Below are 11,904 nucleotides of genomic sequence, written 5' to 3'. Positions count from 1 at the left end.
ACAATTTGTACAGAAATTATATATAAGTCTTTAAATATATGCTATGCTTGTTCTTTTTTTTTTGTAAATTTTTTTAAACATCATTTCGAAGACCATGTAATTTGCTTAATAAATAAAATTATTGCTGCTATCTTAATGGCACACACACTCTGGTATTCTTATAAATTAATGAATTTAATAAATACCTATATATAAATTATTTTTTATAATCACATATTCTGCATATATCATGAGAGTTTGAATGGACAGTTACATATATTTTTATCTTATGATTATTTGTAAGAAAACGATTGTTACATAACCATAATTATATTAAAATGCAAATGGAATGTTTGTGTTATTCTTATTACACCATACCATCTAGAATAATAATCCAATAAAGATCTGTTCAGATGGCATCAACTCATATATAACACTTTCTTGGCCATAAGTTCACAAGTACTTACTTCCTATTAAATATATATATATTACCAAAATTGTAAGATTATCCGACTCTTACATTGATCCCCGTTAGATTAAACAATAGCTGCTACGATATTACTTTTTAGATAATTTAATTTTCTATTGGGTCTTAACATAAATAAATTCAGTTATATTCACCTTATGTTTATACTTGCAACTGAATTTATTTATGTTATAATCTAATTATTATTAAATGCCAAAATACTAAATACGAATATCAGATAACAATAAAGAAGAAAAAGAAAACAAAGGAAACAAAACATATAAATCAATATAGCGCGATATTGTTAATTTAAACAAACCATAACATATATTTCAATATATCTATCTTAAATATTTAATTGGTCGTTGCCAATATATCGTAGCTGATATAAATATATTAGATCGTTATTGAAGATTCATTCTATAAAGTGTAACTTTATTTTATTTTATTTAGACTTCATTATCTGATAATGCAAGACCTTTGTATCGAATCCAAATTAGATGCACTTGCGTCCGGATTGTATTATTACATTATCAATCTGGCTGGTTCACTCATCGAAAACCTGTTACGTTTTAATTTTATCTTTCAAACGAGAAGACGTACAGTAGACTTTTTTAAATATATCTCCTATGTTGTTTTTTGGAAATAAAGTTTCTAGAATCCCTTCAAGTAATACATATAATAGTCTTCTATTTAATACAGGTTGTTGAAATAATTCAAACACCCTTAGGAGCCCATGTCTTGTTGTTTCACTACCTATGATATGCTTCAAATCGTCTGAAAAACAAGAGAGCAATGCTACTTTGGCTACTACTCGAGTTCTATATTTTATTTCTGAATCTCGAATAGGTTTACTTTCAGCTTTTATACCATTGGGCCATAAACTATTCCTGAAAACTTATATACATTAGTTTGATTGAAAATGTGTATCAGAAAACTTCATTAATTGTTATATTAATTATTTACTTAATGAAACGTAAATATCCTGCAACTTTTGTGGGACTAGTTATTAATGAAACATATTCTATTATTCTTCTATTCACAATATCACCAAACATCGTACGAATAATTTGTCTTAATAAAGTAATGATCCTTCGTCTTAACCACTGATTTCTTACTTTTAAATCGAAAATTTCATCCATTAATAATAACATTATTCTTAATGGGATATTATCATTAGTCTAAAAACAAAAGACATGAGAATTAATTATATAACATAGTTATGTGGTGAGTTATACAACAAATGAAAGAAATATCGTTACTTCTACATCCAGGCTAGCACCAACTTTAGTATGCTCATAAAAAACATTACTTTTTCTTGGATTACCAAAAAATTTACTTATATTATCCATAACACCGTCTACTGTACTCAACATATTATCTGGCATAGTCTTTACAGCTTGCGTCACGCTCTTCATGGATGTTTTTAGGGGATTCATTAAATTATCTAACTGTAAAAAAAAAAGAAAAAAACAAAAAAAATAGAATTTAAACGTTTATATGTTTATCATAAAAATTATTTAAATGAAATTTACCGTTCGTGAAATTTGACCTCCAGTAACCCCTTTATCGTAATCTCCTTGTTCTAAAAATGCTAATAAGAGATTTTGTAAACCCATGTGGCCATCAACAACTGCTGGTTTTGTTAGTTGATATAACCAAGCATTCAACATTAACATTCTTTTTTCCAATACAGTCCTCTCCATATTATGAAAAGCTTTCTTAGCAGGAAATGGAATTTTGGCCAAATCATAATATTTTTCTTTTATTTTTTGATACAAATCATAGAAATCAGAATATCTTCTATAAATGTGCCATTTCTCTTGATAACCTGAATCATAACATTTGGTAACAGCCACAGCATATATACCATATGTTTTACCACGATCATTAACAATACCAGTTTCAATTATCTTTGCAGTAATTTCAAAACGACCTTGTTGGAGCTTTTTAATTACACTTAAGTCACAGTTTTTTTCATCTAACGCGATACATTGATCTACGTTTGAATCTAAATAAAAAGCTACATCTTTTCCTTCGTTAATTTGATCCAAGTCTATACTTGATACCTTTTGAATATTTTTCGTATCTTTTGTATTACTTAAAGATTTTTTTTCAATATCACTGCATGATTTAGATTCACTTGATTCAAGAGTATCTATCAAATTTAATGAAGAATTTGATTTTAGCTTGCCTTCTTTTCTTGCTGTTATATTTGCTTCACTGTTAGTACAGCTCTCTGTTAAATTTTGCAAAGTATTTAATTCATCATTAACACTAGTTAAATTTATACTTTTTAAGGATTTTGTATCATCCTCAGAGGTTGGATCTTTCAGTAAATCTAATTCAGCAAGAAGTTTAATATATGCAAGTGATTTTTTAAAACTAGGTAAAAATCTATCCTCATTTTGTAACTTTTCATAGCAACAAACTAAGAGATCATCAAACCATATTTCCTTAACAGTTTCAGTTTTTATTTTTGTTACTAAATTTTTTACTAATAAATCATCTAACTGTAACTTTGATGATGCTTTATCACTCAGATACTGTTGATAAATTTTTAAAGCAGCCTCCTTTAAATTTTCTAGATCTATATTTTTACGTTTAGTATTAACGATACTTGAGGTTGAAGGACCAGTTTGTATTTTTTGTAAATGAATATCTGCTATCTGTTGCTCTGCTGATACTCTCCAACCATATATATTTAAATAAAAGTACAGATATGCCTCAGCATTTATAGAAGTCATATAATCAATAAAATAACTAAGTGCAATGTTATTCTTCAACAATTCATCTAAAGGCAGATTAACTAATTTTTGCCCAGGAACAATTAATCTATTCCAGTCTGGTTGAGTACCAATTCCATCTCCCTCTGATTCTAAACCCTCTTGCATTCCAACAATTCTTGCCTCCAAAATTTTTTTAAAATAAAGTAAACTATTTAATCGTTGTTTTGCTGATAAATCATCATCCCCAGTTAAATCTTTTGAACGTAAATGTGTTATTTCCTTAGAAATAATATTTTTTGTTGCCATTAGTTCTTCCAAATTATCAGTTATTCTAATTACTGTTAAAAAGATTTCACTTGGCAATCCACTTTCTTTACTACACTGAAATTTTGATTTAAAACTCACTAGAGAAAGATATATAAAAACAATATATTATTATAATTAATCTTAAATTTAAAGCTTACCAGCCATATAAATGCCTGATTAATATAATCAGGATCAGAGAATAGATTCAGTAATGGTTTAATTATGGCATTTGCTAATAATTCTTTTAAAAAATATCTAACAGTTAAGCAATCGTAATCTTCCTTTGGCAATATTAAATGTAAGAGACCTTCTGATATTTCACATAATAATTCTCGTTCTTGAGCTTTATTTGTGCATACGACATCTCTACATATCAAATTATTTTCCATTTGCACTTCAAGATCAAAGAATATTTTTTCTAAAGATTCCTCCTCATTTTGGTCTCCAAGTTCAATAGGTTCAATGAGAGATGATAAATTTGGAATATAAAATTTTGACTGTGTATACCAAGATATATCAGTTTCACTTTTATTCCGTCGATGTGTGGGCATTCTTTTGGGCGTTCCACCTGAAGTACTAGAACTAGCACTGCCTTTATATAATTTCTGCGCTCTACGTTCTTTTATCCTTAGTTGAGCTTGACGATATAATCTCATGTGTGAAGCAGCATCATCAACAAGACGCGTAGTTAAATATGGTATCCAGTCAACAGCTTTTACCCTATTTTAGAAAAAAATATGCTGAATAATGCAAAGACCGATCACAGATAATTAACGACTATCCAATTTAACCTTTTTTTTTGTATTTGCTGCCTTAATATTTTACACACCGATTTGCTATATTGATGGCAATTTTTTGAGCATTATTGCGAACTGAATAGAGAAATTCTTTATCGTCTGTAATAGAGCTGTACCAACTTTGCACATAATCTCTGAGGATAAAGTCTAAAATTTCCTAAAAAATATATACATGAAGATACAACCTACTTTGATATGAACTAAATAAAGATTTTAATAATTATTGTATATGTACTTGCAGAGATTCATCGATAATACGACTGCCAGTAATTCTTCTATCTAATGTAAAATTAATCTTTTCCTTGGATAAGTTAAAAATATACTGTAAATAACAAAAATGATAAAAATTAAAATAGATAAAATTGAAAAAAAAATAATCTTATGATATTAATATACCTGCCGAAAGTGATCAGTCTTTTTGATTATATCCTCCCGCTCTGATATTAGAGCATTATTATCGCTGAGAGTAGATATTCTATTTATACAGATCATTATTCTAAAATTAATGTAGGATAACAATATTATATGTAATTGTAATATTCTATTGTATATTGGTGTTAATATTGTTAAAAAAAAAATACAAATTTACCCTATGATTAAAACAAGCAAACAAACAAAAAGTTTTACGATCAAGCCTATGCCAAAAATGGCAATCAAAAATATTATGATGGCTCCAACTATTCCATACAGCCGAATATTCATCTGCAAAAATGATAAGTAACATAGTAGAAATATTACTTTTTAAACGTACAGATATTTGTAAAATTTTTAATTTTCTTTGTTTACTTTAGACATAAAAATTGGTCACAGAATCAAATCGATGTATATACTGGATATCTCGAGAAATGTTGGGTCATATGAAGATAAGTAAAAGCAAACATATAATATTGGAAATTTTCTATGATAATAATATTGCTGTTGTTTAATAATTGCACTTTTATTACTTTCTGTAAGAGTTAATGATTTGTTATATTATTGAAATAATTCATACAGTAGTAATTTATTAATAATGATTTCAAAAAAAAAATTTCTTAAACAAAAGACAAAAAATAATGAGAACGAAAATAATAAATATATGATTGATCGAATAATGCCAGATTTTGTAATTTTTCTCACAAAATAAATCACCTGTCACGTTGATTATGAATACTTTAAGAAGTCTATTCACATACGCACACATAAAGTTGTCGGTGTCAAATCATCATTAACATCGATCTTACAAAATAAACAACAGCAATGTTGAACTGTATAACCGTAAAAGTAATATGGCGAAATAGAACGTCATTAAGAATTTTCACGATCCTATTATTATATGTCACGTAGAAGAAACCCTTATTATATTACGCACAATACAATATTTAGTAATATTTACATGAAACGTATTGACTACTCTTAGAGGACACGTATCAAGTTCTTTTTGTTAAACTGATATATTATGTACCTACCTTCGAAGACTCCAATAAATTGCTCTTTGTATATTTACGTACATATTGCATATCTTCTATGGATCATTGTACAAATTAGTCACCTATATAGCAATTTGTTTACATCTTTATAAAAGATTAATCTATAATACAATACGTTTAACATGTCTTCTAACTAGAAAGAAAAACAGGGCGGTCAAGAGCGCCGCTACATAACATAATATTATGATACGATACGATATGAAACGATTCTACATTTAACTGTTATTTGGCACATGCGCACCTGATAAACGCATAGTAAATAATTCACAATTTCTTTTTTTTTAATAACGAGTGCGTTTCCCGCCTAAAAAAAAAAAAGATAAAATAATAATAAGACATCGTTATTATTTCATAATCCATATTTTATCCTTTTTCATTTTTACCGAATTCATAAGAATTTTTTTTATTACATTTATTTTGTCAGAGTAGGGCAACAATTTTTTTTTTTTTTTTTTTTTTTTTTTTTTTTTTTTTTTTTTTTAATGAAAAAAAATTACAAAGAACATTAACAAAAATACAATTAAGTAAAATAAAAATATAATACAAAAAAAAGTGAGTAATAATTGAAAAAATTCATGTGTTGTTGTATATGTATCAATTTTTTAAAATTAATCCTAATCTATCATAATGGAACACTCGCAGTCATTGAAGGTTAGGAGGTAGACCTTTATTACAATTAATTTATGATAATCTTTATTACAATTATTTTTATATTAAAACAAGATAATTTCTTTCGTCATTTTATTTTCATCTTACCAACCTTAACAATCGTGAATAATATATTGGAAACTTTGTGCATAATACTAAATTTGACACAACTCGACAGTGAATAAAGCTTTATTCTTTGATCATTCATTGGTTGCATTCAGCAGAACAAACAATTGGATTAAGGCCTTCATACATGTATCAACGTAATACGTGATATGTAAGCCGTAAGAAAATCAAAATGGACCATTCCATTTATTCATTCTCTCTGTATTGTCGTCAGAGTCAAAATGCAAAATTAAACAAAATATTTAATAGCGCTTACGTAATGATTTATGGTTTAGGTCTTACATCTTACTAGATACATATTAGGGCCTCGACTAGAAGAAATCATAGGCTATGTTTAAATCTTTGATAGATGCATCTATATGACCTTAATCGTATGCTGTTAGCAAAGTCAAAAAATGTAGAGGGAAATAATCGACTCTAATTAGTAGATTTCTCATAGCTTACAACTTGCAAAGGATTTCCTTACATCTTACGTATTATGTCTTTCATCGATACTTATTCTATTTATCTACAATGCGTATTTACGTATTCTGCTAAACGCATTTTTTTGTACTATATGTTTGAAGCAAATGTAAACTTATCTTATATTGTGATCAAACTTTGCATAACATATATTTTTTGAATAAATATATAAAGTAATCTGTCGAATGAATAGTCAAAATTACTTAAAAAAACACATTTAATAGTATGTTAATCCTATTGTTATTTTTAAAAAAATCATTAATAATGGATTTAATATTATTTATCATATTGAATGAAGATCTTAATCTAAATCAAATTTAATTTAAATTAAACTAAAGTAAATAAATAAATAAAAATTTTTCATTTATTTATCCTTTTATTCAATGTTCTAATGATTATTTTCTATGTACATTACTTTATAATTCTTATGACTATCTGCTATATATACTTTATTAATATCATAGATATTAATAAAGATGAAATATTTCACGGAAATACTGTACACATTGCAGTATTATATTATATACAAGTTCTAAAGATCTAATTATTTAATCATTTTTAACGTTTACGTAGCGACCAATAAAAATTCATTATCTTTATGAACGTATATACTATTTGATAAAAGATTGTCTTGTTTAATACAGATTAAGTTGGCAATGGTATTTTATCTAAACATAGGGATGTCCCGTATTACTTGCATTATCAGTAGTTTTCTTAGTTGGAATATGTGATTTCCTTGTTGTTTCAATTTATATAATATGTTTTATAACTGACGATATTGTTATTGATTCGTTTTAATACATAGTACAAAAAGAAATATTTTACAAAATTTTAGAAGTGTTATTTTGTTATTAATATTATTCGTAGGTTAAATCAAGATAAATTATATATTATACTTCATCAGTTATATGTTATTAATATGTTAATGAACTATACGGTGAATATATAACAGGATATATCATCTATACATATATACAAATATTGAGACATATATATATTTACCATATAAGTAAATAACTAAATATATTAGATTTTTTACTATCAAAAAGTTGCATAATATGGATAATAAACAATTAACAGAATGCATAAGAGAATTTAAATTACGGCAACAGTATCCAAGCATAGCTCCGAAACAAAAAAATAAAAATCTACCAAAAGTAAGGGTAGAAACAAAGACATGTTTACAATCATCACCTAGAAATACAGAATGTACGTTACCCATCAATGTACAAAAAAAAGATGGATTTCATAAATTACGGCTAAAATTACCAAGTGGTAAAGATTTAGGAGAATTTAATGTACAAATGTTGTCTTTTAATAACAACATTGTAAAAAGTAAGACACTTATAAATCAAAATAAATGTAAAAATTTAAATAAATCTATTATATTATCAAATATAATGTTAAAAGATAAAGAAAACAAGTTGGTAACTATTGTACCCCTTCGATGTACGAATGTTAACAAAAATATTAATATATCAAAGTTAGATAATACAGTTTCTCCTAAAAAGGACAATAGTAATATCGATGAAAAATGCCAAGGTAAAACTGTTTTTTTAAAACATATTGTCACTACTGATAAAAATCATAAAGAAGGACAAAATAAAAATACTACAAATATGGATATAGATATTATTACAAATAATGAATGTTATAAGAATGAAGAATCCGAATGTAATCAGATTACAAAAACAAAATCAAAAGATGTTTTTTTAGATAAAAGTGCATTAGAAAATATAAAAAAATTAGGAAATACAGATTCCTTGTCGGAATTATCAGAACATGTATTAATTTCTGAATCTGAAAATGTTATTGATACATTTTCAAATCAATCTGTGAATATGTCTAATAATATAATTAAAATAGTAAACAAAAATTCTGATTTAGGTTATTCTATATTTGATGATAATGTATTATTTAATAATACAAAAAAAGAACTATATTTATTATCAATGAATAATGAAGATATAGATACATCCTTTGAGGAAACTCCAAATACTACGTACAATAAAAAGAAGATTAAAAATATTTCTGACCATCAAAATATGATTGAACAAAACATAACTGTACATGATAATGGAATATCATTATCAAATAACTACATTACAATAAAGGATAATTATGATGCAAAACATAATAATGATAATGAATATAATGTTTCTCTAAGATATAATAATGATAGTATTCCTGTTGTCATAGCAAAAAATGGTCATAAACATTTTAAATCCCAAAATGTCAACAATCATTCAATAAAAAATCATTTTGATGATAATATACCATTACAAAAATCATTATCTTCTAGTTGGAGTACTCTTAAAGATATAGTGACTATAAAAGATGAACAAATGAGAATTAAAGCATTCAAAGCCCTTGCAGATTGTATTGTAATAAATCAACAGATTTCTTCACATTTACCAACAGATTTAAAAACAGTATGTGACATTAAAGTACAAACAAATAATTCATTATTTGAACCAAAGAATTTTACTAGTAAAAAGGAAAATACATTTGGTATCCCCAAAAAAAAATTAAAAGAATCATATCCTGCAAACACAATAGAAAATTCAAATACGAATCTATTGAATGATATGAATGAAAATTCAGTTTTTTCACTTTTCAATCAATCACAAGAGTCTAATATATATCTTGAAAAATTTACTGATGATGTGTGTAATAAAAATAGTGGTGCCAATAGAGTTAAACAAATTCTATTACAAGCAAATCCATTTTATAACAAAATCTTTAAACAACTACAAAGAGACTTTGAAACTGCTGCACAATGGGATGAAAACGGAATGTTAAATATACATAGAGCTGTTATTAGTAATAGAATTTATGATGTTCAAAGACATTTAATGGTACTTGAAGCTTGTAATATAAATATAGACATACTTTCAGAGTCACACGAGGTAAATTTTTTGCAATTTTTTTTGTAATATTAATAATACTTGCATGTAAATTACTTATTGATAATAATTTATGAATTTTTATAAAAGATTTATAAAAGAAATTATATAGTAAACAATTTTACACATTTATTTGCAGACAAGTTTAGAATTGGCAGTTAAGCATAATGTATCTATCGAAATTGTCAAGTTACTATTAAAAGCTGGTGCAAATCCAGTATCATTAAAACCAATACATGAGACAGCTTTGATAATAGCCAGTAAAACAAATTCTTTATTATTACCTGAACTTGTAAAACATGTTCCATGTATTAAACTACTAAATAATATGGATTCTACAGGTAAATAATTAATAGTATATAAATTAGCCCTGAAAAATCTAATTATACAGGAATGGATTTTATTATATATTTTTATTTTAATTAAATCGTATATATTTTTTTACTTTTTAGGTTTTGCTCCATTACATTACTGTGCTCTATATGGTAACTTAAAAGGAGTTATCTCATTAATAAATATGGGTGCTAATGTAAATTTAAGAGAAAACAGATCTGGCAGAACTCCGCTTTTTTTGGCAATAGAAAACAAGCATTCTGCAATAGCACAAAAACTTATTGAAAAAGGAGCATCAATAAATATCCCTAATTTTTCTGGACAAACAATTATTTCATTACCAACTTAAATCGATCTTCTGTATCTAAGAACACTATTATTTAATTATAAATAAATATAATCATAAATAATTTTCTAATAAACATATCTAGATACATATTAAATATATGTATAGATTTATTATGTGATAACAATAGAGCTATACTTTTGGTCAGATAATTCCTATGTCTAAGTTGTATCTGAAATTAATAATAATTCTGTGCATTTCTAAATCAATTTTTTGCAGTTATAATAATATGGATACCTTGTTGGTCGAAATTATTTTCGTTTGCGTAATAAGTATTGTATATTTAATCAGTTTCTACTTAAGAATTCTACTCCTACAGATTAAGGATTTTTTGTTTATATTTCAGATACACAGTACATAAGAATGTATACACTTTAATAAGATAGTATGTGTAGAATTCACATTCTAGGCAAATTGTAAAAATCCCTTGCCAAGAAAATCTTAGAGAGATTAAAATGTATATCTCTCGTTCCCCTGCTGTTTGTCTATATCTGAAAAAAAATCGTCTAAAAAAATCAGACTTTGAAAAAAATTTCAATCAGATACTCTCATATCTTTTATATGGACGAAATCAAAGTCTGAAATTAGAAGTTTATTATTTAGTGAAATAAGTGTTATTTAAATTCAAGGGTATCTCAAATATCAGCATACTCGGCAGACATAAAACGAAACATTTCGGACCAAATCGACTGACCTCTGCTATTTATTTAACACTGATGTTTATCAGAATATTTAAAATAATAAATTGTAGATGCCCTTTACGTAAGCGATAAATGTTTTAACAGTTTCAATCCTAAATATTATCTAAGGTCAACTAAGCATAGGAATTGTAAAAATTTTTTGCCAAGAATAGCAAAAAAAAATATCAGAATGTAAAAGAAAAAATTAAGATGGCAAATTATTCTAACAGATATTTATAGAAGCAATGGTAAAGTTTGACTTTGATAATAATAATTCTATGTTATCTGTAACAAAATTATTATATATTATATTATTAATTACTAGTTTTCTTATATGTTTTTCTCTTTCAAAAAGAGACAAATTGTAAATATAATGATGAATTATTATTATTATACACAGATATTTATTTGTAATTAAAATTTTATTGATGGCTTACATCAATAATTGTATACTATAAAGTAGCATTGTTTTTTACAATAATTTGTCTTTTTGTGGATGTTTAATTACTTTAAATAATGGCAACGATATCGTATATAATTAAGTTGCACTTGATAAGGAAGGTCAAACATTTTTGATAGCTTGTGTTATTTTCCAAGAAATATGCTGAGTTGGTTTACAGAACTTATAATCCCACTTTTTTATTATTTTCTTTTAGTCGA

General features: G+C 25.9%; 2 protein-coding genes across 7 annotated transcripts; one reads left to right on the top strand and one right to left on the bottom strand.

Moving 5' to 3' along the window:
* Window positions 1-201: 201 nt before the first annotated feature.
* LOC118441598 (sorting nexin-13) lies at window positions 202-5,968 on the bottom strand. Of its 6 annotated transcripts, XM_035866241.2 has the most exons (11): window positions 5,406-5,697; window positions 5,064-5,224; window positions 4,867-4,979; window positions 4,674-4,773; window positions 4,513-4,599; window positions 4,310-4,434; window positions 3,639-4,200; window positions 1,981-3,555; window positions 1,708-1,896; window positions 1,412-1,626; window positions 204-1,335 (listed from the first exon to the last, which is right to left on the bottom strand). In XM_035866241.2, exons 2-11 carry the CDS (start codon window positions 5,070-5,072, stop codon window positions 1,011-1,013), a joined length of 3,300 nt encoding a protein of 1,099 aa, XP_035722134.2. In that variant the 5' UTR covers window positions 5,073-5,224; window positions 5,406-5,697; the 3' UTR covers window positions 204-1,010. The 6 variants fall into 6 exon arrangements, with proteins under 6 accessions (XP_035722128.2, XP_035722134.2, XP_035722118.2 ...); XM_035866235.2 differs by lacking the exons at window positions 5,064-5,224; window positions 5,406-5,697 and adding an exon at window positions 5,723-5,968 and having other exon boundaries at window positions 202-1,335; window positions 4,674-4,752; XM_035866225.2 differs by lacking the exons at window positions 5,064-5,224; window positions 5,406-5,697 and adding an exon at window positions 5,723-5,968.
* Window positions 5,969-7,647: 1,679 nt separating this feature from the next.
* Window positions 7,648-11,609, top strand: LOC118440542 (uncharacterized). Its single transcript, XM_035863749.2, has 3 exons — window positions 7,648-9,888; window positions 10,025-10,226; window positions 10,338-11,609. The coding sequence occupies exons 1-3, from the start codon at window positions 8,038-8,040 to the stop codon at window positions 10,565-10,567; spliced, it is 2,283 nt and encodes a 760-aa protein (XP_035719642.2). The 5' UTR covers window positions 7,648-8,037; the 3' UTR covers window positions 10,568-11,609.
* The last annotated feature ends 295 nt before the right edge of the window (window positions 11,610-11,904 follow it).

Source organism: Vespa mandarinia, chromosome 2, assembly GCF_050613455.1.
Source record: "Vespa mandarinia isolate Hongniang chromosome 2, ASM5061345v1, whole genome shotgun sequence".
Taxonomy (NCBI): domain Eukaryota; kingdom Metazoa; phylum Arthropoda; class Insecta; order Hymenoptera; family Vespidae; genus Vespa; species Vespa mandarinia.
This window is presented reverse-complemented; position numbering and strand designations above follow the sequence as displayed.